Source organism: Scyliorhinus canicula, chromosome 7 (assembly GCF_902713615.1).
Source record: "Scyliorhinus canicula chromosome 7, sScyCan1.1, whole genome shotgun sequence".
NCBI lineage: Eukaryota > Metazoa > Chordata > Chondrichthyes > Carcharhiniformes > Scyliorhinidae > Scyliorhinus > Scyliorhinus canicula.
Window position 1 is genome coordinate 87,002,757 of NC_052152.1, and position 24,630 is coordinate 87,027,386.

The 24,630-nt window shown below is 45.9% G+C and overlaps 1 protein-coding gene across 1 annotated transcript in view; it reads left to right on the forward strand.

Moving 5' to 3' along the window:
• The window catches only part of ltn1 (listerin E3 ubiquitin protein ligase 1), a 224,374-nt gene that overhangs the window by 17,830 nt on the left and 181,914 nt on the right, over nt 1-24,630 (forward strand). The window contains 5 exon segments of the mRNA XM_038802375.1: nt 3,584-3,814; nt 5,675-5,727; nt 19,635-19,815; nt 20,684-20,857; nt 22,616-22,806. Coding sequence (XP_038658303.1) covers nt 3,584-3,814; nt 5,675-5,727; nt 19,635-19,815; nt 20,684-20,857; nt 22,616-22,806 — 830 coding nt within the window.

Consider the following 24,630-nt stretch of genomic DNA (forward strand, 5'->3'; position numbering starts at 1 on the left):
AACTCTGAAAAATAATCTTTTCACTTCCCCCCTCAATTTTCTTGTGATAACCCTCTGGTTATGCCTTTTTGTACAATTTGAGATATGTTCAAATTCATCTAGAAGGGATTTTGCTTTATTTTTTATTGTGGTATAAAGTCAGATTATTTTATGATTGATTACATTTCAGAATAATACATACCAGTTTGGACACTGTTTAGGTTAGGGTTCGGGTAGAATCCAGATGAACCTGTGATCATGCAGCTATTAACTTTGAGATAGGAATTTGTTGAACAACTTGCACCCTGTTGCTAAAATTGATTTTTATTCATTATGCCTGGCACAAAGGCTTGGCAAAAGAGACAGTGTAGTCGACCAGATTGAGGGGGAAGGTTTAATTTAAGGTTGGAACTTTGGTTGACATCTTGGTGGACCAACTTTGGTTGACATCTTGGTGGACCAATCCTCATCAGAATTTTGGAGGAAAGGGGCCAGTCCAAATCTGGAACAATCAGCGATCTGGCTCTCTGATCACCAGAGAGAAGCTGAGAAACAGCCTGTAAGAGAAAAAGTTAGTGCCTATTAGTTCATGGAATCCTAATTAATTTAGCCAAATAACTGGGAAAAAGATGTGTGACATAACTTTTATGGCATTAGGAGCAACACGAAATGGATGCATATCACTGTTATGATGTTCATTCACCTATTTCATGTGAAATGAACTGGTTTATGATTGGCCTTACACAGATGTCTAACTTCTGAAAAGATAAAATAAAGCAAGCGCTAGCGAAAGGGAAAACATCATTAACACTGCACAGAAGAAGGGATCTATTATCATGATCCCAATATCAATGTTGAACTAGGGCAGGAAAGATCCAAATGGTAGGGAACATGAGTTTGGAAACGAGAATGACCAGTGATGTTGAATTGGAGAGACTATCTAATGTAACACTAGGCTTAGACCATGTTGCTACTGATTGCTAACCAATGGGAAAATATCTTTCAGTATTTACATTCTCAAAATAATTCACATTTGTCAAACCTTCCAAATAATTTCCCCCTCAAACGTTTTCTGATCCAGTGAAAAGAAGTTGAAATTTCCATATCTTTCTTAATAACTATAATCTGTGTTCTTAATATCACTTTTGAAAATCTTCACGGTTCCTTTTCCATGGTTGTAATATCTTTCATATAATATGCTTATGAATTATATTGCAACATTATCTCTTTATATATTCAATGCCCCTACAGGTAAAACCAAGGATCCACTTGCTGGCACATGCACTTTTAAATGTTAAATAGATCCCAAACCAGTTGGTGAAGTATGAAACCAGACACTAAAAAGTTTCTTGACATTCTTCACAGAATGCAGCACAATATATCTATGAACCCAGTGTCCCAGCCTTCTCTTTATACTCTTGAGTACCGATATAACAAATTAAAAACAGCCAATTAAACCAATTGATAGCTCCTTAAAGGGCACTGTAACAAAAACAGAATTTTAAACTAACCGGTGGCACAGTGGTTAGCACTGCTCCCTCACCGCCAGGACCCGGGTTCAATTCCAGCCTCGGAACACTGTCTCTGTGGAGTTTGCAAGTTGCCCCTGTGTCTGCGTCTGTTTCCTCCGTATGCTCCGATTTCCCCCCATAGTCCAAAGATGTACAGATTTGGTGGATTGGCCATGCTTACTTGCCCCTTAGTAAGAAGTCTTACAACACCAGGTTAAAGTCCAACAGATTTATTTGGAATCACAAGCTTTAAGCGTTTAACTCCTTCATCAGGTGGACTCACCTGATGAAGGAGCTACGCTTAAAAGGAGCTATGTTCTGAAAGCTCGTGATTCCAAATAAACCTGGTGGACTTTAACCTGGTGTAAGACTTCCCACCCCAGTCCAATGCCGACATCTCCACATCATTGCCCCTTAGTGTTCAGGGCTGTGCGGGTTAAAGGTTATGGGGTTGCAGGGAATGGGTGGGAGCCTGGTTAGGGTGCTCTTTCAGAGGGTTGGCCCATGATGGGCCAAAAGGCCTTCTTCTGCACTGTATGGATTCTATAATTCTCTATGATAATGAAATGAGAATGTCACTTTGGGGGCGAGTTTCTCTTTAGATGTCCTGAAAGTACTTAAACAGTGACCTTCACCTGTGTATCTCAATGTAATTCAAATACTACTCACAGTCTATGCATCGCCTTCCTTTGATCCTGCTGTCCTACTGTAAGAATCATAAGTTAAGATCCCTTTGAAATTGACATCGTTTGCTCAAGATAATTTTGCTTAAAATGCTGAAATTTTCAATGTTTACTGTGCATTCCAAAGCACACATTTGCTAATTTCTAGCAGAAGGATTCCTTGGATGCAATGTTTGCCAATTTGCCTTGCTGCAAAGGATTGAACATGTTGGATCAAAGTGTCGTCTGTCACCAAATATATTCATGGCAGAGTGTCAATCTTGGCTGTGAGATGTGCTACTTTCTAAAAGGATGCCAAATCTTGTACATCTCTTGGCGAGTGATTCAAGCAATATATCTGCAGCCTTCTCTGGTTCTATTGCACAAAGTGGAAAGGCCCAATTGGGCCCAGAGGCATCTAGTAAACTTTTATCATATTTAATGACTTCATAATTTTTTTAAACCTTAAATTTGCTCCATTAATTTTGTCCCTTCCCATTTTCTACTCCTTACCCATGACACTGTGCCATTGGTAAAAAACCGTTAGCATTTCCCTTCAGTAGAAATTCTTAACTGTATTCAACCTCTGGGATAACTTGATTCAGCCTAATTCTGACATTCTCTCTGCATATTTGTGGCAATCCTGGATGATTTCTCCTCTATCTAAGTCAGGGCTGCTGAGACCAATTTTATTGAATTCTATTTAAGGGCGGCACGGTAGCATAGTGGTTAGCACAGTTGCTTCACAGCTCCAGGGCCCCAGGTTCGATTCCCGGCTTGGGTCACTGTCTGAGCGGAGTCTGCACGTTCTCCCCGTATCTTCGTGGGTTTTCTCCGGGTGCTCCGGTTTCCTCCCACAGTCCAAAGATGTGCGGGTTAGGTGGATTGGTTATGCTAAATTGCCCTTAGTGTCCAAAGAGGTTAAGTGGGGTTACTGGGTTACGGGGATGGGGCGGTGGTGGAGGTGTGGGCGTGGGTAGTGTACTCTTTCCAAGGGCTGGTGCAGACTCGATGGGACGAATGGCCTCCTTCAGCACTGTAAATTCTATGATCTATGATCTATTAAATTCAGATGACTCCTCACAAACTTGAGATCATAGCTGGGTTGCTCCTAGTTTGGGTTCCGACTGGATAAACCTGCTGACCTATTGAGAGGGCTGCATGGAAGGAAATGATGTTTAAGGAATAGCACCATATCTATTAACATTTTTATATTTTCAGTTTGGTTAGTGAAGTGAGGTTGAAACTTTTTATAATGTCCATATGTAGTGAATGCATGTTACCAGCTAGATAATGCATATAAGACAGAAGAAAAAACATATATCTTTTATTGCTTACTGCCAACTCTTACTCATTGTTTATCAAAAATGTCAGCATCCTTAAACTCCTGAATGACAAATTCTGTTTGCTGTTAATTCACCTCCAATCCAGGATCATGACCGTCGAGTTCGAGAAGCAGTACAGCAGGCATTTGAACCACTCATCCTTCAAGTGAAGCGGAACTTAGCACCTTATTTGAAGAGTATTATGGGGCACTGGCTTATTGCTCAGTGTGATACCTATAATCCGGCAGCTTCCGCAGCAAATGTAGCATTTCAAGTTGCTTTTCCATTAAATAAACAGCCAGAAGCTGTGGCTTTTTGTAAAGAAGAAATTCTGAACGTAAGTTTTCAGCAATCTTTCTCTCTGGTATCGTCTGTCAGATTTTGCATGCCAGCCTTTTGGGAATTATATAAAAAGTTGTGTTATTGACAATTTGATATGGCTTCAGCATTTTAGCCAGCATTATGGGCTGCATTGATGTGCAATGATTTTTCTGGGCAGCCAGAAACGTTCTACCACAGGCCAATAATGTTCTTATTTTGTATTCATAACGTTGTCATGAATTATCATATTCATGATATTCTAAATCGACTATTTAGACTTATTTTCACTTGTCTTTTCATTCATATTGCATGAACAAGCCTACTAGCTTAACCGGCTCAACTATTAAACAAATGCCCAGCATTTGTCTCTTTTAACCAAACAAAAAGATCAGTTGGGGGGGAGGGGGCTCGATGCAGTGCGGGGCGGGGGGGGAGAGACTGTTAAGGGAAAGTTTAAAAATGTCACTTTAATGTAGTCGAGAGTATTCTAATGTAGTTAGGCTAATGGCATATTCTCTCTGCAGTTAGAACTTTTGCTTGCATCTACATTCGATCTTGGCTCTGGGTCACTGTCCGTGTGGAGTTTGCACATTCTCCCCGTGTTTGCGTGGGTTTCGCCCCCACAACACAAAGATGTGCAGGGTAGATGAATTAGCCATGCTAAATTGCCCCTTAATTGGAAAAAATGAATTGGGTACTCTAAATTTAAAAAAACAACTTTTAAATGTCCACCAAAAAGATGCAAAAACATTTGATTCCAGTGCCATCTATTGGCAAAATTATATGTTACAGCAGAACAGCGATTGCCATAAGCCATTAACAACATGTATTTGTTTAATACCTCTGACATAGAAAAACATTCCAGTGCACTTCAGAGGTATAATTAAATTAATCAAAAATGGATGCTAAGACAAAGAAAGAGTAAGTTTTCTATCTCCTCTTCACTTAATGCAGCATATGCCCTGTTTATTAACTATGAATTGTTAACATAGGAGGTCTATACAAGTAGCTTATTAACTGATGATCTAAACCAGTTGTTTTTCATTTTCGTCTTGAGAAAATGACTCCTCTCCATTTTGTGCATGATGGAGATCTGAACTTGCTATGTGAGGAACCACGAGCAAACTTGTGTCTTATGAATTATGCAGCAGTGACCCATGCCAATGACATACTTATTGATGCTGCCTTCAATTGGGAAATAGAAGTGAATTAATTTTTACATTTACACCTTTACATTATTATGCAGTTACTAGATGCAAATCATTGAGCCCAATAGTATGCAAGTGATCAATCAAATTGTATTGAAATCCTCACTAAATTGGGATGCATTGAATTCAACTTTCTATGCCTAGAATTGGTGTCAGCAGCAAATAGTTCAGAATACAAATGCAAAGGTGAGTGATCTAGTCTTTTAAGCACGGTTTTTAAGTGCATGCGCATTTTCTTTCCATAAATTTAGAGTATTCAATTCACTTTTTCCAATTAAGTGGCAATTTAGCGTGGCCAATCCATCTACACTGCACATCTCTTTGGGTTTTGGGGGCGAAACCCACGCAAACACGGGGAGAATGTGTATTCTCCACACGGACAGTGACCCAGAGCCAGGATCGAACCTGGGACCTCGGCGCCGTGAGGCAACCGTGCTAACCACTTGCGCCACCATGCTGTATGTATGTGTATGTGCATTTTAGTAGTTGTAAAAAAAAATCAGATTTATTTGCAGGAAAGGAAAAAATGTAGTTGTTCAGCTAAAGTTCTAAAACTTATTGTATTCCTGCAACAAATGTATTGTTGACCGGTCTGTGAAATTGTACTCCAGTTATTTTTGATGCAGGATGTAGTTTGTAATTACAGCTGTAATTTTTCTGTTTCACAGATTCTATACGATAACATCATGAAGGAAACTCCAGAGACCCTCAGTGATCCACAGTAGGTCATTTGGCTTGCAGACAATTTATTTAAAAAAAATAGAATTTAGAATTTAGCAATAATTGTGTTAAAAGATGTATTACTGTATAAACAGTCTCCTAGATGCATCAAATGTTATTATTGTGATTTAGAAACATATCCTGGGCATAATTCCAGTGTTATTATTGCTAAAACCAACTGCTACATTTATAGTCAAATATTAAGTGTGTCTATACCAATGTTGCTGTAGAACTGTTGTTGGGATATATTTCAGAATACCCCATCTCATGTTTTACCCAAATGGTTTACCTATGATTGTAATACATTAGGTGAGCCTGAATGTGCTTTTTCGATTGACCAGATCATTAGAGTATCAGAGTGTAGTCAGCAGTGCTCTACAGTAGTAAAACCTGGACTTCATATGCTGGACAAGAGAAATGGCTGAATGGTTTCCATATTCACTGTCTCAGGCCAAGATCACCACATCCGAGGTTCTGGAGTGCACTGAGTCTGTTCGCATAAACTCATTACTGAGTCAACAGCTACTGTTGACCCAGCCATATTCATCAGATGAACAGTGGTGGACTTATGTCCAAAGACCTTTTGTACGGTGAAATGACCACTGCATCTCAATCTACTGAATATTCATACCTCTGCAAGAAGGACACCTGCAACTGAGATATCAAGATGAAAAGCATTGACACCGATAACTGGGAGATGTCACTGACAGTCGTGACCCCTGAAAACTGACTGTCTGGAAGGGCACAGGAAGAGGTGAGGCAATAGAAAGCTCAGCTGCCTGAAAAGAGATTCCAAGGAAAACAGACCAGTAAATTCAGCAACTTCTCGACCCATGCAGCAAAGGTAGTCGAGACTGCCATGTCAGAGTAGGCCTCCTGAGCCACACCAAGGCACAAACCATCACCTCACGTGACAGAAGGCTGCAAAGGAAAGTTTGCTCACATACCCGTGCATTAATCTTTCCAGCTGTGAGTCTGCTGTTTAAATAATCTAGTACAGATGAGGCAAAATAAATGGGTTATATATTTCAGTGGGTTGGGGACCTCAACCTCGATCACCAAGAGTAGCTCAGTAGCACCATTACAGGCCAAGTCAGCTGATATCTGGACATATAGCAAGGATAAGGGTAGCAAGGATAATCCAGGGAACTACAGGCCGGTGAGCCTTGCATCAGTGGTAGGGAAATTACTGGAAAGAATTCTTCGAGACAGGATCTACTCCCATTTGGAAGCAAATGGATGTATTAGTGAGAGGCAGCATGGTTTTGTGAAGGGGAGGTCGTGTCTCACTAACTTGATAGAGTTTTTCGAAGAGGCCACAAAGATGATTGATGCAGGTAGGGAGTGGACAAAAGGTGAAGTGACACGGGATCAGGGGTGAGCTGGCAAGGTGGATACAGAACTGGCTAGGTCATAGAAGGCAGAGAGTAGCAATTGAAGTGCTTTTCTAATTGGAGGGATATGACTAGAGGTGTTCCGCAGGGACCTTTGCTGTTCATAGTATATATAAATGATTTGGAGGAAAATGTAACTGGTCTGATTAGTAAGTTTGCAGACGACACAAAGGTTGGTGGAATTGCGGATAGTGATGAGGACTGTCAGAGGATTCAGCAGGATTTAGATCGTTTGGAGACTTGGGCGGAGAGATGGCAGTTGGAGTTTAATCCGGACAAATGTGAGATAATGCATTTTGGAAGGTTTAATGCAGGTAGGGAATATACAGTGAATGGTAGACCCCTCAAGAGTATTGAGTCAGAGAGAAAGAGGTGTACAGGTCCACAGGTCACTGAAAGGGGCAACACAGGTGGAGAAGGTAGTCAAGAAGGCATACGGCATGCTTGCTTTCATTGGCTGGGGCATCGAGTATAAGAATTGGCAAGTCATGTTGCAGCTGTATAGAACCTTAGTTAGGCTACACGTGGAGTATAGTGTTCAATTCTGGTCGCCACACTACCAGAAGGATGTGGAGGCTTTAGAGAGGGTGCAGAAGAGATTTACCAGGATGTTGCCTGTTTTGGAGGGCATTAGCTATGAGGAGTGGTTGAATAAACTCGGTTTGTTCTCACTGGAACGACGGAGGTTGAGGGGCGACCCCTACAAAATTATGAGGGGCATCGTCAGAGTGGATAGTCAGAGGCTTTTCCCCAGGACAGAGGGGTCAATTACCAGGGGGCACAGGTTTAAGGTGCGAGAGGCAAGGTTTAGAGTAGATGTACGAGGCAAGTTTTTTTACACAGAGGGTAGTGGGTGCCTGGAACCCGCTGCCGGAGGAGGTGGTGGAAGCAGGGACGATAGTGACATTTAAGGGACATATTGACAAATACATGAATAGGATGGGAATAGAGGGATACGGACCCAGGAAGTGTAGAAGATTGTAATTTAGTCAGGCAGCATGGTCGGCACGGGCTTGGAGGGCCTGTTCCTGTACTGTACTTTTCTTTGTTCTTTGTTCTATATCTGCCACATTGGGCTGATGGTTTAGAACCCTACGAGGGTGAATATCTACTAGACTTGGTCCTCACCAATCTATCTGTCGCAGTTCCATTATTCCATGACAGCATAGATAGGGGTGACCACCGCACAGTCCTTGTGGAAATGAGGTTCCATCTTCACACTGAGCATACCCTCCATTGTGTTGTGTGGAATTAGCACTGTGCTAAATGGGATAGATTCAGAATGGCTCCAGTAGCTCAAAACTGTGTATCCATGAGATGCTGTGGACCACCAGCAACAGTAGAATCGTATTCAATCACTGTGACCTCTTGGCCCGGTACTTCCACCACCCTACCATTGCCATCAAGCAAAGGGATCAACTCTGAGTCAATGAAGAGTTAAAGAGGGCATGCCAGGAGCTGCACCAGGCCTAAAAATGAGGTGACACCGTGATGATGTTTCAACATGGAACTACTTGGATGCCAAATGGCAGAAGCAGCCTGCCAACAGATCTAATCAAATCTCTGCCGTTCTGCCGCATTCAGTCATGAATAGTGTGGACAATTAAACAATTAATGGGAGAAGGAGGCACCTCCAATATCCCAATCCTAAATGATGGGGGAGCCTAGTACACCAGTGCAAGAGACAAGTCAGTAGAATTTGCAACCATCTTCAACCAGAAGTGTCAAGTGAATGATCTGTCTCTGACTCCCCTGAAGAGCTCAGTGTCACAGATGCCAATTTTCAGCCAATTTGTTTCATTCCATGTGATGTAAATAAACAGCTCAAGGCACTGGATACTGCAAAGATTATGGGCCATGATGAACATTCTGGCAATAGTATTGAAGACCTGTGCTCCAAAACTAGCTGTGTAATGAAACAGGATTAACAAATGACCTAAATAAAGAATCCAGCTGAGAGTGATTACAACATGACAGTATTTCGCAATCAGTTCAAGATGAGGAATTTGGGTCAGATGGTTTCGTTGAAGCTTATGAAGACAGAGTTGGCGAAAGTGGACTGGGAAAATAGGTTCACATGGAGGATGGTAGAGAACAGTGGTAGATATTTAGGGAGATATTTGATTATTCAAAAAATATATATCCTGTGGAGAGAGAGAGGCTCTCTGTGGTATATTGAAGAAAATAAGAACTTGGAGTAGGCGTAAGCAATTCAGCCCCTTGCACCTGCTCTGCCATTCAACACAATCATGGCTGAGCTCATCTCGGCCTCATCTTCATCTTCCTGCCTGCTCCCCATAACCATTCAGCCCGCTATTAGTTAAAAACCTATCTATCTCCTCAAATTTGTTGTGTGTTCCGGCACTTACTACACTTTGGGGTAAGAGAATTGCACAGATTCATGACCCTTTGCGTGAAGTAATTTCTCCTAATTTCTGACTACGTCTACCACCCCTTAGCCTAAAACAATGGAATCTCGTTCTAGAATGTCAAACAAGAGGAAAACATCCACTTCATGTCTACCTGTCAATCCTCTTATTCTTCTAAACTCCAGGGAGTATAGTCCTAAACTGCTCAATCTCTCTTAATAAGTCAAGACCTTCATCCCTGGAATCAAACGAGTGAACCTTCTCTGAACCACTTCAAATACACTTACATTCTTCCTCAGGTAAGGGGATCAAAACAGTGTGCAGACTCCAGATGTGGTCTTACCAAACCCTACACGTATGCAACTTCCCTACTTTGGTACTGTCTTCCATTAAAAATGAATTCAGAACTTCATTTGCCTTCCTTATTACCTGCTGCACCTGCATATCAACTTTCTGCAGTTTGTGCACAAGGACACACAGATCCCTCTGTATTTTCTCCATTTAAACAGTAAGTTGCATTTTTATTCCTCTGACCAAAATGGACAACCTCACACTTATTCCATCTGCCAACTTTTGGCTACTCACCTAACCTATCCATTTTTAAGTTTCTTTTTTCCTCATTGCAACTTGCTTTCCCATCTATTTTAGTGTCATCTGCAAATTCTATTGTACATTGTATCCCTGCATCCAAGTCATTAATATAGATTGTAAATAGTTGGGGCCCGAGGACCGAATCCTATGGGACACCACTATTTAAAGCTTGCCAGAAAAAGATCAATTTATCACCACTCTATGCTTTCTGTTGGTTAGCCTCTATCTGTCGTGGAAATCATAATAAAGACAAATTTCTCGAGGTTCGATTATAAGGAAATTTATCTACACAAATATATTTGCGGAGAGAGAATGTTCTAGCTGCAAAGTCATTGCACTGCACTCTGAGATTCGATTGAAGAAAACATGTTTTATAATCTGAAATAACAGCTTGAAGGAAACAGGCATGTTTATATTCAATAGACCTAGGAAAGTACGTAAGATGAATAACGTAGTACGTATGTTCTTGCCCTTGGCTAAAAACAACTCGAGTACACATTTTATTATCTTTCGGAGGACAATGTGTTTTCAGAATAAGGCCGAAACCAGAATATTTCAGCAGTATTTCATTTATGATACCTGACCTTATTTTTGCTAAAAAACCGTGTTAACTATAGTCGAGCATTTCCCAGCAGGCTTCTAAATTGGCAACTCATTAATTTCCCTTCTACACTATCCAAACTAATATATTAGCCCCAACTCCATGGGATCTTACCTTGTGTATTAACCTTTTATGCGGCACCTTGTCAAATGCCTTCTGGAAGTTCAGATACACTGCATCTACAGAATCCCCCATTATCCATTTTGCTTGTTACATCTTCGAAGACCTGTGACAAATTATTCAAACACGACTTAGCCTTTGTAAGACCATGCCCGATTCTGATGGATTGCATTTTGACTTTCCAAATGTCCCTTTACTATTTCCTTAATAATGGATTCCAACAGTTTCCCAACGACAGACGTTAAACGAACTAGCCTATAGTTTCATACTTGCTGCCTTTCTCCCTTTTTGAACAGGGGCGTTACATTAGCCTTTTTCCAATCCATTGGAGCCTTTCCAGAATCCAGGTAATTTTGGAATATTATAACCAATGGCTCCACTATCTCTGCTGGCACTTCCTTTAAGACCCTAGGATGTAGGCCATAAGGCCCTGGGGACTTTTGTGCCTTCAATCTCAATAGTTTGCTCAGTACTTGGGGCAGCACGGTAGCATAGTGGTTAGCACAATTGCTTCACAGCTCCAGGTCCCAGGTTCAATTCCTGGCTTGGGTCACTGTCTGTGCGGAGTCTGCACTTTCTCCCCATGTGTGCGTGGGTTTCTTCGGGTGCTCCGGTTTCCTCCCACAGTCCAAAGATGTGCAGGTTGGGTAGATTGGTAATGCTAAATTGCCCTTAGTGTCCAAAATTGCCCTTAGTGTTGGGTGGGGTTACTGGGTTATGGGGATAGGGTGGAGGTGTGGGCTTGGTAGGGTGCTCTTTCCAAGAGCCAGTGCAGACTCGATGGGCTGAATGGCCTCCTTCTGCACTGTAAATGCTATGATTCTAAACAGCATGGATTCACAAGTATACTTTTTCCCTATTGCTGACAATTGTTTTAAGTTCCTTCTTTTCAACAACCTCTGGATTACCTGTTACCATTGACATGGTTCTACTGTCCTCCACCATATGAACCAAGGCAAAATCTTGATTTATTGTCTCTACCATTTCTGTGTTCCCCATTAGTAACTCCCCAGTGTCGTCCTCCAAGAGACCAATGTTGACTTTAGCTACCCTCTTTATATATTTGTGGAATCTTTTGCTATTTGTTTTTGCACTAGATTTCCGTCATAATTTATCATTGCCCTTTTTATCACTTTTTAAGTCTTTTGGTCTTTAAAAGTTTCCCAATCTCCAGGCTGCGACTGATCTTTGCAAAAAGTTAACGATGGTATCAAATTGAAGAAAAAGATGTACAATGCTGCAAAGATTAATTGGAGGTCAGAAGATTGGGAAAATTTTCAAAATCGCGAAAGGATAACTAAAATAATAATGAGGGAAATTGGAGTACAAGAGGAAATTAATAAGAAATTTAAAAAAGAGACAATTGAAGCTTCCACATGTATATTGTAAGGAAACAGTGGCAATGATGAGTGTTGTCACATAGAAAGAGGGCCCTGGTCCACTTGCTGGTGGCACATGCCCTGCCGTGTCACCCTGTTCTGGGTGCTGACTCTGAGACGTGCCTTTGTCAAACGGGTGGGTCTTGGGGGAGCTGGTGACCGCCATCGCCATTCCGTAGTGTAGCTCTGGGTTGGCACCCAACGTCTCCTTCTGGATGGTGCCCATAGGACCCTGGGGTTCACCTCCGGACGGTGTGGCAGCTAGATCGAGCCCTGGCTCCCCCGGCATTATCTGGCTTTGCCAGCCCTAGTCCTCCCAAATGTCTGCAACATGGTGTTGCTCAATGATGCTCTTCACTGACTGGGACATGCTCTGGTGCACCCCGGCAATGTGCACCTGCAACTAGGACATGCTCCCTAGTGCCTCGTCTATGCCCACCCGAGACTGGGACATGCTCCCAAGTGCCTCGGCAACGCACACCTGAGACTGGGACATGCTCCCCAGTGCCTCGGCAACGCACACCTGAGACTTGGACATGCTCCCCAGTGCCTCGGCAACGCACACCCGAGACTGGGACATGCTCCCCAGTACCTCGGCAACGCACACCGAGACTGGGACATGCTCCCCAGTGCCTCGGCAACGCACACCTGAGACTTGGACATGCTCCCCAGTGCCTCGGCAACACACACCCGAGACTGGGACATGCTCCCCAGTACCTCGGCAACGCACACCGAGACTGGGACATGCTCCCCAGTGCCTCGTCTATGCCCACCCGAGACTGGGACATGCTCCCAAGTGCCTCGGCAACGCACACCTGAGACTTGGACATGCTCCCCAGTGCCTCAGCAACGCACACCTGAGACTTGGATATGCTCCCAAGTGCCTCGGCAACGCACACCTGAGACTTGGATATGCTCCCAAGTGCCTCGGCAACGCACACCTGAGACTGGGAAATGCTCCCAGTGCCTCGGCAACGCATACCTGTGACTTGGACATGCTCCCCAGTGCCTCAGCAACGCACACCTGAGACTGGGACATGCTCCCCAGTGCCTTGGCAATGCACACCTGAGACTGGGACATGCTGCGCAGCGCCTCATCAAGGTCAGACTGTTGAGGCACTCTGACATGGCTGCCACTGACCGAGTCACGCCTTGGAATCTCCACTCATGCTGTCGACAGGGTAGCATGGTGGTTAGCATAAATGCTTCACAGCTCCAGGGTCCCAGGTTCGATTCCCGGCTGGGTCACTGTCTGTGTGGAGTCTGCACGTCCTCCCCCTGTGTGCGTGGGTTTCCTCCGGGTGCTCCGGTTTCCTCCCACAGTCCAAAGATGTACGGGTTAGGTGGATTGGCCATGCTAAATTGCCCGTAGTGCCCTAATAAAAGTAAGGTTAAGGGGGGGGGTTGTTGGGTTACGGGTATAGGGTGGATACGTGGGTTTGAGTAGGGTGATCATGGCTCGGCACAACATTGAGGGCCGAAGGGCCTGTTCTGTGCTGTACTGTTCTATGACATCGTGCGCCTGGCTCTCCACTACAGTCACGCACTAGTATTGGCCTTGGTGCATTGCCAGCGCTACCTCTTGCGACTGTAGCCTCTGGGACTCCTCGAATCGGCTATGGACTTGCTTGGCTGTTGCTGACATAAGAACTAGGAGCAGGAGTAGGCCATCTGGCCCCTCAAGCCTGCTCCGCCATTCAATTAGATCATGGCTGATCTTTTGTGGACTCAGCTCCACTTTCCGGCCCGAACACCATAACCCTTAATCCCTTTATTCTTCAAATAACTATCCATCTTTACCTTAAAAACATGTAATGAAGGAGCCTCAACTGCTTCACTGGGCAAGGAATTCCATAGATTCACAACCCTTTGGGTGAAGAAGTTCCTCCTAATCTCAGTCCTAAATCTACTTCCCCTTATTTTGAGGCTATGTCCCCTAGTTCTGCTGTCACCCGCCAGTGGAAACAACCTGCCCGCATCTATCCTATCTATTCCCTTCATAATTTTAAATGTTTCTATAAGATCCCCCCTCATCCTTCTAAATTCCAACGAGTACAGTCCCAGTCTACTCATCCTCTCCTCATAATCCAACCCCCTTTGAATATCACAGCTGCATCCTAGCATCTGCATCAGCTCTGGGTGAACCTGGTCCAGAGGATCAGCATCTGACTGGAACCCAGCTAGGTGCTGGGATCCAGCAGACCTCCGCCTGCTATCTCGCCTGGATGTTTCTGCCTCCACCTGCATCAGCAGAATGTGCCCGAGAACCCTGACAGCTATTGTCACCCACCGAGGTGCGTGTCTCTGTGCTGGTGGAGGGTGGGGATGACAGCTGTGCCACGAATATGGTGGTGTCGTGGACTCGCTCCCCCAAGGTGTTCTCATGGGAGGCTGGGGTGGGACGACCCCAATTGGGTCGGCATCATCAAACGAGGATCCTGCAGGAGAATTGACATCTGTGCAGTGGGACGGATGGGTCATTCTGCATACCATTAACAGCTCAAGTTTGACAGTTCATCTGGGTAGGGCAGATGGAACCTCACACCTGTGTCATATTCCAACCCCTGCATCAGTGACTGATCTGTCCTTGGCCACTCCTGCGGCCTCCAGGGCCTCATGTGGGGTGACCGTGCCGTCAGTCTGGGCTTTCTCCCATCTGCTGTGGGCCAACTTCTCCTGCAGGGACTCAGAGAGGAGGGGGGCATCGTGAGCCGCACGTGCTGTTCTTCGCGGGTGGGGAGGTGGAAATGGAAAGAGGAGTATTTGGGGGGGGGGGGGGGGGGAGGTTTGAATATGAAGTGTGGGGGAGAAGGGGAGTGTGGGGTGGAAGAGGGAGTGTGGGGGGGAAGAGGGTGTGTGGGGGGGGAAGAGGGTGTGTGGGGGGGGAAGAGGGAGTGTGGGGGGGGGGAAGAGGGAGTGTGGGGGGGGAGAGAGGGAGTGTGGGGGGGGGAGAGGGAGTGTGGGGGGGGAGAGGGAGTGTGGGGGGGGAGAGGGAGTGTGGGGGGGGAGAGGGAGTGTGGGGGGGGAGAGGGAGTGTGGGGGGGAGAGGGAGTGGGGGGGGGAGAGGGAGTGTGGGGGGGAGAGGGAGTGTGGGGGGGGAGAGGGAGTGGGGGGGGAGGGAGTGTGGGGGGGAGGGAGTGTGGGGGGGGAAGGAGGGAGTGTGGGGGGGGAGGAGGGAGTGTGGGGGGGGGGAGGGGGAGTGTGGGGGGGGGAAGGGGGAGTGTGGGGGGGGGGAAGGGGGAGTGTGGGGGGGGGCAGGGGGAGTGTGGGGGAGGGAGGGTGAGTGGGGGGGAGGGAGGGTGAGTGTGGAGGGAGGGGAGGGTGAGTGTGGGGGGGGAGGGTGAGTGTGGGGGGGGAGGGTGAGTGTGGGGGGGGGAGGGTGAGTGTGGGGGGGGGAGGGTGAGTGTGGGGGGGGGGAGGGTGAGTGTGGGGGGGGGAGGGTGAGTGTGGGGGGGGAGGGTGAGTGTGTGGGGGGGAGGGTGAGTGTGGGGGGGAGGGTGAGTGTGGGGGGGGAGGGTGAGTGTGGGGGGGAGGAAGGGTGAGTGTGGGGGGGGAAGGGTGAGTGTGGTGGGGGAAGGGTGAGTGTGGTGGGGGAAGGGTGAGTGTGGTGGGGGAAGGGTGAGTGTGGGGGGGGAAGGGTGAGTGTGGGGGGGGGAAGGGTGAGTGTGGGGGGGGGGAAGGGTGAGTGTGATGGGGAAGGGGGAGTGTGGGGGGGAAAGGGGTGTGGGGGGGAAGGGGGAATGTGGGGGGGAGGGGGAGTGTGGGGGGAGAAGGGGAGTGTCGGGGGGAAGGGGGAGTGTCGGGGGGGAAGGGGGAGTGTCGGGGGGGAAGGGGGAGTGTCGGGGGGGGAAGGGGGGAGTGTCGGGGGGAAGGGGGGAGTGTGAGGGTGGGGGGAGGAGGGGAGGGTGGGAGGGGGAGGAGGGGGAGGGTGAGGGTGGCGGGGGGGAGAAGGGGAAGGGTGAGGGTGGGGGGGAGAAGGGGGACGGTGGGGGGGGGAGAAGGGGGAGGGTGGGGGGGGAGAAGGGGGAGGGTGAGGGTGGGGGGGGGGAGAAGGGTGAGGGGGAGAAGGGGGAGGGTGGGGCGGGGGGAGAAGGGGGAGGGTGGAGGGGAGAAGGGGGAGGGTGGGGAAGGGGTAGGGTGAGGGTGGGGGGGGAGAAGGGTGAGGGTGGGGGAGGAGAAGGGGGGAGTGTCGGGGGGAAGGGGGAGTGTGAGGGTGGGGGGGAGGAGGGGAGGGTGGGGGGGGGAGGAGGGGGAGGGTGAGGGTGAGGGTGGCGGGGAGAAGGGGAAGGGTGAGGGTGGGGGGGAGAAGGGGGACGGTGGGGGGGGGAGAAGGGGGAGGGTGGGCGGGGAGAAGGGGGAGGGTGAGGGTGGGGCGGGGGGAGAAGGGGGAGGGTGAGGGGGAGAAGGGGGAGGGTGGGGCGGGGGGGAGAAGGGGGAGGGTGGAGGGGAGAAGGGGGAGGGTGGGGAAGGGGTTAGGGTGAGGGTGGGGGGGGGAGAAGGGTGAGGGTGGGGGGAGGAGAAGGGGGAAGGTGAGGGTGGGGGGCGGAGAAGGGGGAGGGTGAGGGTGGGGGGAGGAGAAGAGAAGGGGAAGGGTGAGGATGAGGGTGGGGGGGGAGAAGGGGGAGGTTGAGGGTGGGGGGAGAAGGGTGAGGGTGGGGGGGAGAAGGGGGAGTGTGAGGGTGGGGGGAGAAGGGGGAGTGTGAGGGTGGGGGGAGAAGGGGGAGGGTGGGGAAGGGGTAGGGTGAGGGTGGGGGGGGAGAAGGGTGAGGGTGGGGGGAGGAGAAGGGGGAAGGTGAGGGTGGGGGGAGGAGAAGGGGGAGGGTGAGGGTGGGGGGAGGAGAAGGGGGAGGGTGAGGGTGGGGGGAGGAGAAGGGGGAGGGTGAGGGTGGGGGGAGGAGAAGAGAAGGGGGAGGGGGAGGGTGGGGGAGGAGAAGAGAAGGGGAAGGGTGAGGGTGGGGAGGGGAAGGGTGAGGGTGGGGGGTGAAGGGGGAGGGTGAGGGTGGGGGGGGAGAAGGGTGAGGGTGGGGGGGAGAAGGGTGAGGGTGGGGGGGAGAAGGGTGAGGGTGGGGGGAGAAGGGGGAGGGTGGGGGGATGGAGAGAAGGGGGAGGGTGAGGGGGGAGAAGGGGGAGGGTGAGGGTGGGGAAGGGGTTAGGGTGAGGGTGGGGGGGGAGAAGGGTGAGGGTGGGGGGAGGAGAAGGGGAAAGGTGAGGGTGGGGGGAGGAGAAGGGGGAAGGTGAGGGTGGGGGAGGAGAAGGGGGAGGGTGAGGGTGGGGGAGGAGAAGAGAAGGGGAAGGGTGAGGGTGGGGGGAGAAGGGGGAGGGTGAGGGGGGGAGAAGGGGGAGGGTGAGGGGGGGAGAAGGGGGAGAGTGGGGGGATGGAGAGAAGGGGGAGGGTGAGGGGGGGAGAAGGGGGAGGGGGAGGGTGAGGGGGGGAGAAGGGGGAGGGGGAGGGTGAGGGGGGGGAGAAGAGAAGGGGGAGGGTGAGGGTGGGGGGAGAACAGATGGACATTGGTGGGCCGGGACACACAACAGTGCTGGGTGGGTGTGGTGCCAGGTTCATTGCAGAAGAGGCAAATGAAAGTAAGGTCGCTCCCTTATGTGAGGGAGACAAAGCAAGGACAGCGCATGCTTGAGGTCCAGTTCCCTGTGCACATGGATGCATCATGATACTGATAGAATCATAGAATTTATAGTGCAGAAGGAGGCCATTCAGCCCATCGAGTCTGCACCAGCTCTCGAAAAGAGTACCCTACTTAAAACCACGCCTCCACCCTATCCCCATAATCCAGTAACCACACCCAACCTTTTTGGGCACTCGTCACCTAACCTGCACATCTTTGGACTGTGGGGGGAAACCAGAGCACCCTGAGGAAGCCCACGCAGACATGGGGCGAACGTGCAGACTCCGCACAGACATTGACCCAAGCCGGGAATCGAACCTGGAACCCTGGAGCTGTGAAGCAACTGTGCTAACCACTATGCTGTGCTGCCGGGTGAAGGGTGTCATGAGCCCAAATTTGAGTGGGAAAGGAAGCGAGAGACAATGAAGACTAAGAGCATGTGTGAGTAGTAGACCCACATCATAATCCCTGCCAAGGAAGTGTTTAAAAACTTTCAGCCCCATCATTTCCAAACTGTTAATCTGGGATACTCGCAGTTCACCTTCTTTAAGCCACTTAGGTTTATCTATTTGAACCTCTGCTGTATTTTTAAATTTTTTTTACCCCATAATCTATCGTTGACCTTGGTTACGTTGCTGCGAGAGCTCTATTTGGATTTCCCACTATAATATATTTGGAAAACAGTTTGTATTTTTCAATGGATTTCGAGCTGTGCAGTCCACTTTCCCTCCAGATTGAATGGTGAACAAGACAGCCTCCTGCAGAATGCTTCACCACACTTTGTTCCCATGTTAGTTCAACTTTGAGCTATATCGTGTGCAGTAACTGGTGTTGAAATCCCCTCAAGTTGACTCTAGTTTGCAGTGCGAATGCAGCCTATGTTTAGGGAGAGTACTGAAGAGCAAATGACTCCTGGGCCCTGATTTGATAAGGCATTGAAATAAGTGAATATCAGGATGTATGACCTGGAGTGGTGAAGATAAGAGTGTGCTAAAATGATTTTACATTTGACACTCGGCCAGTTCATGATGGGGAGCGCGAGCAGAGTAGGTAACCTTACTCAACTGGTAATCCAGAAACCTGAATTAATAATGAGGAGGCAGAATTCCCTTCTTGCAAGGGATGGTAAACTCAGTTAATTAACTAATCTGGATTGTTATAATGCAAAACATCTCGTGCACTGATGACTTTTAGGGAAATAAAACATCCTTACCTATTTTGGCCTTTGCGTCCGTATCGACGAGGTTGACTCTTTACTGCCCTCTGAAGTGGCCTAGCAAGGCACTTGTTGTATTCTAGAAGGCTGCTCCTCAGCAGCTTCTCAAGAGTAATTGCGGATGGGCAATAGCATGACATTATAGCATTGACATATGGTTAGCATATTATTTAGATCTAATTAATCTTTGGCTTTAGATTAGATGAGCTTCCATACATTATGGATTATTTCCGGTTCGTATTTGAGCTTTCTTTCTGAAGAAAAAATTGCACAAACACAGATGCTAATGTTGCTACATGACTACATCACTTAATAATGGATTTAATGAGAATGGAAGAAAGAAGGGGACCCCAAAAATAAAAAAGTAGGCCTCCAAATCATCGTGACAAGCCCGCAAGAAAATAAAATAATTTTGATCCCTGACTGGTGGCCACAGAGGATGGAAGATCAAGCCAAATAAGCAGAGATAAGCACTGTTCTGGAGTCTTACGGAAGTAGCTACAGTATTAGCTTTTTGAAAAATTTGGAGATCTTTGTGTTATTTTAAACTGTTAATATATTTTAATGTTACCAGTACCACTGTAAATTTATAACTCTCATTTATTGTTCAAACGTAGATGTGTTCCTGAGGAAGAAAGAGAAGGCAAATATTTAAGAGTTGTTACAAGTTCGCTATTGGCTCTGAAGAAGCTGCTTGATCTTCTCCCTGAAAAAGAGAAAGCTGCCTTGAAAGACAGACTGATGGAACTCGTATCACAGTCAAAATTCTGGAAGTACAGCAAACATAAAACTCCACAGGTTTGACTTAATCATTCTCTGGTATATTAAAAATACATTATATTGCAACATGTTACTAGTATTCATCTATTACAGGAGAAATCGAGCTCCTCAACAGTGAAAGTTATTAAATTTAAATGTTTTCCACATTTTTATTATGTACCGGTATCAAAATCCATAGAAAAACGTATTCAATTATTCCGTTAAAGATGGAAGGATACTGTAAAGCTAAAGCAGTAAAACACTGGGCATCTGATAAGTGTGCCGAACTTTGAATTTATCTTAAATTAGATATATTGTAGTCCAGTGGTTGAATGTGTTTTATTTGATGACTCCAGGATTTGTGGGAAAAGGAATATTGACAGGACTAATTCAGACCATGGATCTGCAACTAACAATGCCCAAAGTCTAAATCACAGAGTGTAGGCGTCTTGGATGGAGGAGGAAGCATGATGACAGTAGTTGAGTCTTAGGAGGACTTCTTTATTTCAATCAATAAATATTTTTAAATCTAAAAATCAAAATTTTGTTTTGCATAGACTTGAACTTGCCAAAATTAGTCCTTAATTTTTTCCCAACTTAAATATTTGCTGTTAGAGCCTTCAATGCAGAACAAGACTGCATTTTCACAGGATGTAGGACATATGGGGAGAATTAGACTCCCTGACACAGGAAAATTAACTGTACGGGAGAGTTTTTTTTCCTTGTTTATTAACCTTCATTCACAATAACGTAACCTGATGACTACACAGTACGTTTTGTTGACCATTTGAACTTTGTATATCAGATTCAACCACTCACTCTTCTGAGTGCAAAATATAAATGTTAATATCTTGATAGAAATGGTGAGAATCTGAAATACTTAAGTTTTTGTTCTTTCATTTGTTAGATCCGTTCAGCTTTCTTTGAATTAATTATTGCATTTTGCCAATACTTGCCTGAACTGATGAAGTTTGAAGCTGCAAGAGTGTGTCCTGCTGTGCTGCTGAACATAGATGATATGGATCCAATAGTATGCCCTTCAGTCTGGGCAGCAGCACTTTACGTGCTCACCTGCATTGAGGTAAAGTGAAGCATAAAATAGATAGTTTGGGCACAAATAAGTCTTAACATTAATATTTTAAAAAGCATTGAAGCAAGTTAATTGAATGTATTTGTTTAGTGAAGTTATGATTGGTGTTTTATTTTAAATCAAAGATGCATTGTACAATCTGAGTCTGTGGAACTCGCATTACCTCAGTGGGTTAAGGTAATGAGCAGTTGAGCCTTGCAGAGTGGGAACCACCGCACCCCACACACACACACACAACCACCAGTTGAGTTGTACTGAAGTTAGTTGATTTCATCAGGGATGCCAGGAAAGATGTTAGCATCAGTACCCCTGGGTTAGGAAGGGGAAGTTTGCCAGCGCCTCTGCTTCTGATCATTGTCTTGTGACCCCTGCTAGAATTATATCTGTGTGAATATCAGATGACAGCAGTATCATGCTCAACTGTGGCACTGCTGTTGATCGCATAGGCCATTGGCATCTGTCTAACTCACATTTAACAATGGCCATTTGTAGATGGCTATTGTTCAATAGACATCAATAGGAATACTGTTGAACATTAACCATAGCTGGAGAAGATAAGAAGAGCAGAGAAAACTTACTGGAACAAAATGTATTTTTTTTTTTTGCTTTTCTTATGTTCCAACTGCCACTGCCTGAAGTGGAAATATTCCTCAGTTGGTCTTGAGTAATAATAACAATTTGTGTAAAAAAAAAGTAAGATTCCTTTTTAAGGACTCTGCACGTTAGATGGATTGGCCATGATCAATGCGTGGGGATGGGTTGGGGGAGTGGGCCTGGCTTTCGGAAGATCGGTGCTGACTCGAAAGGCTCAATGGCCTCCTTTTGCACTGTAGGGATTCCATTTAAGGCATAATTGGGCATTCAACTGGAAAAATAAGAAAATTGAGCGATTTGCAGCAGAGGATGCTGAAGCCACAGATGCAGAATTGAGTTTTTGAGGGCAGCACGGTGGCTCAGTGGGTTAGCACTGCAGTCTCACGACGCTGAGGTCCCAGGTTCGATCCTGGCTCTGGGTCACTGTCCGTGTGGAGTTTGCACATTCCGTGTTTGCGTGGGTTTCGCCCCCACAACCCAAAGATGTGCAAGGTAGGTGGATTGAACACGCTAAATTGCCCCTTAATTGCAAAAAATTAATTGGGTACTCTAAATTTAAAACAAAAAGAAAAAAAGAATTGAGTTTTTATTCAAATTTTTGAAGGCAGTGATAGATAAGAACCATCTTACATCATTTTGATTGAAATGCCTTGTGGATATAAATCTGTTCAGCTTGCACTGTAAACTCCGCACACTAATCTCCTATTTATCCTTGTTTCTAGCTGCTGACCTAGGCTCAGTGGAATGGTGTTACAACCTCAACTATATATCAGTTTATAATTATGCATCTCTGAAGTTAAACATTATATTGATTTCTCGCCACTGAGTTACTCATAGTCCTTTGTTGTCAACAATTTTTATAGCCACCATCATAATATAGATAATTGATTTTATTACAAGTTTAGATTTTTAGCAACACAGAAATGAAGATAGGAGAGAACCTTTGACATTCTGTAGCTTCTATGAAATATTCAGAAAATTGCATCTGTAAAGATTCTAATAGTATCTTCCATTTACGATTAGTACAGTATTGTAGATAATTTGATACTCTAATTTATTTGGCATGTAGAGGTTTTGCTTTTACTGACATCATGTTTTCCATCAAGTGCTCTATTTTTTAGTAACACTGATCTATTTTATTTATATTTTTGTTAGGATTGCTGGGCCCATGTAAACGCGAAGAAAGGCGTTTTGCCAAAACTATGGGCAGTTCTTAAAGAAGGTGGCCGTGGCTTGGCTACTTTTATCTATCCAAGTCTTTTACCATTCATCAGCAGATTACCCGAAGAAATAATAGGATCAAAGATAGAGTTTTTCACCATGTTCTTCAGTTCCTTTAGCAAGGGGTATGATTTGTCTTATTTCCATCACCAGTGCACTCCACTATGATGTTATTTAGCTATTAATGAAAACAGCCTGATCTGGGGCAATGTACACAACATATTTTAAAAATACATGTTCTAGAATACAGATTTCTGCAGAAGATAAGAGCGATCTTAAAAAAGGGAATAATTGATGCGATCAGTGGTATAGAATGCTGCTATTTGTTTCTAGTTCCTGGGTTAAAGTCCAGCCCCACCAGTTTCTTTGAATTGTAAAAGTTCAAAGTGAAAGGAGCTAAGACAACCCCGATGCAAAAATGTCAAATTGGTAATGCCTTGCATAACCCTTTATGCTACAAAGCTGCCTTGAATGGCAGAAGCATGAATCTTGCCATCAGAGGCAATGAAGATTTTGCACCCTGCTTCTGCTGGTGTAGGTCTTTGGGTTCTGCTTCTGCTGCTCATGTGATCTCCATTTTAGGTCTAGCAGTAGTCCGATGCTGTCAGACCTGCTAAGATTGTCCAGTTTTTTTCTGTTTTCATGTCAGAATAGAAAGAGGTGCAATTAGAAATGGAAGTGGCTCATGATTTAGGTAGGATATTGCAGAGACCAAAAAAACAGAGCATATAGGAAATACAAATATCACATTGCTGCAGTAGGTTATGCTATTCTAACCTGTGACTTCAGCTGAATGTTGGGACAGTAGAATCATAGAATTTACAGTGCAGAAGGAGGCCATTCAGCCCATCGAGTCTGCACTGGCTCTTGGAAAGAGCACCCTACGTAAGTCCACACCTCCACCCTATCCCCGTAACCCCACCTAACCTATTTGGACACTATGGGCAATTTAGCATGGCCATACACCTAATCTGCACATCTATAGACTGTGGGAAGAAACCGGAGCACCCGGAGGAAGCACATGCAGACACTGGGAGAACGTGCAGACAGTGACCCAAGGTGGGAATCTAACCTCGGACCCTGGAGCTGTGAAGCAACAGTGCTAGCCACTGTGCTATCGTGCTTCCATCTAACTAATGCTCTTATCATATTGCATGTATTTTACAGTGCAGAAAAGGACAATTCATGAGACAGTTCAAAGGACTGTCCATGTTGGAGTTTATGCTCGATGTGAGCCTCCCCCTAACCCTCTTTATCTAAATATCAGCATAATTTTAGATTATTTATTTCTCATGTGTTTAAACCGTTTCCCCTGAAGTGTATGGATGTCATTCACCACAATTACTCCTTGTGGTAGTGAGTTCTGCCTTCTGACCACTCAGGTAAAGAAGCTTTTCCTGAATTTCTTAATGCATTTTCATATCTGGAAGTTCATGCTCTCAAGACGCAGTCTAAAATTGACATGCTACCTGTTCCCCAACACGTAATACTTCCAGAAATATACATTTTATTAAATTCAATAAAATGTAGCATGGCAGTGCAGCAGATTTAAGCCCAGTATATGATACCGTTAGTTGATAGAGAATGTAGCTTTATTTCATTACTCTGCTAAGTGCATTTTTTGCCATTCTCTGAAGGGATGCCAAGACAAGCTCAGACATTTCCTCACAGAAAGCAAAGAAAAACCTTGCAAGAGTCTTGGACATGCTCGAAACTTGCATACTCTCTACCAGTAATGTAGGTGGTGTAATTGAGCTGTACCTTGACCGTGAGGGGGACCTATTCATAATAGCACAATTAACACAAAGAGCATCTTAAGATGCTTCAAATAGTGCTGTAAAACAAAAAAAAGACAGTCATTGAGCAGTAAGTTTGGATTTGTCCCAAAATTGTTTAACAGTTACTTGCAGCAAGGGATCAAAGTAGATTGTGATAAAAGGGTAATTGAA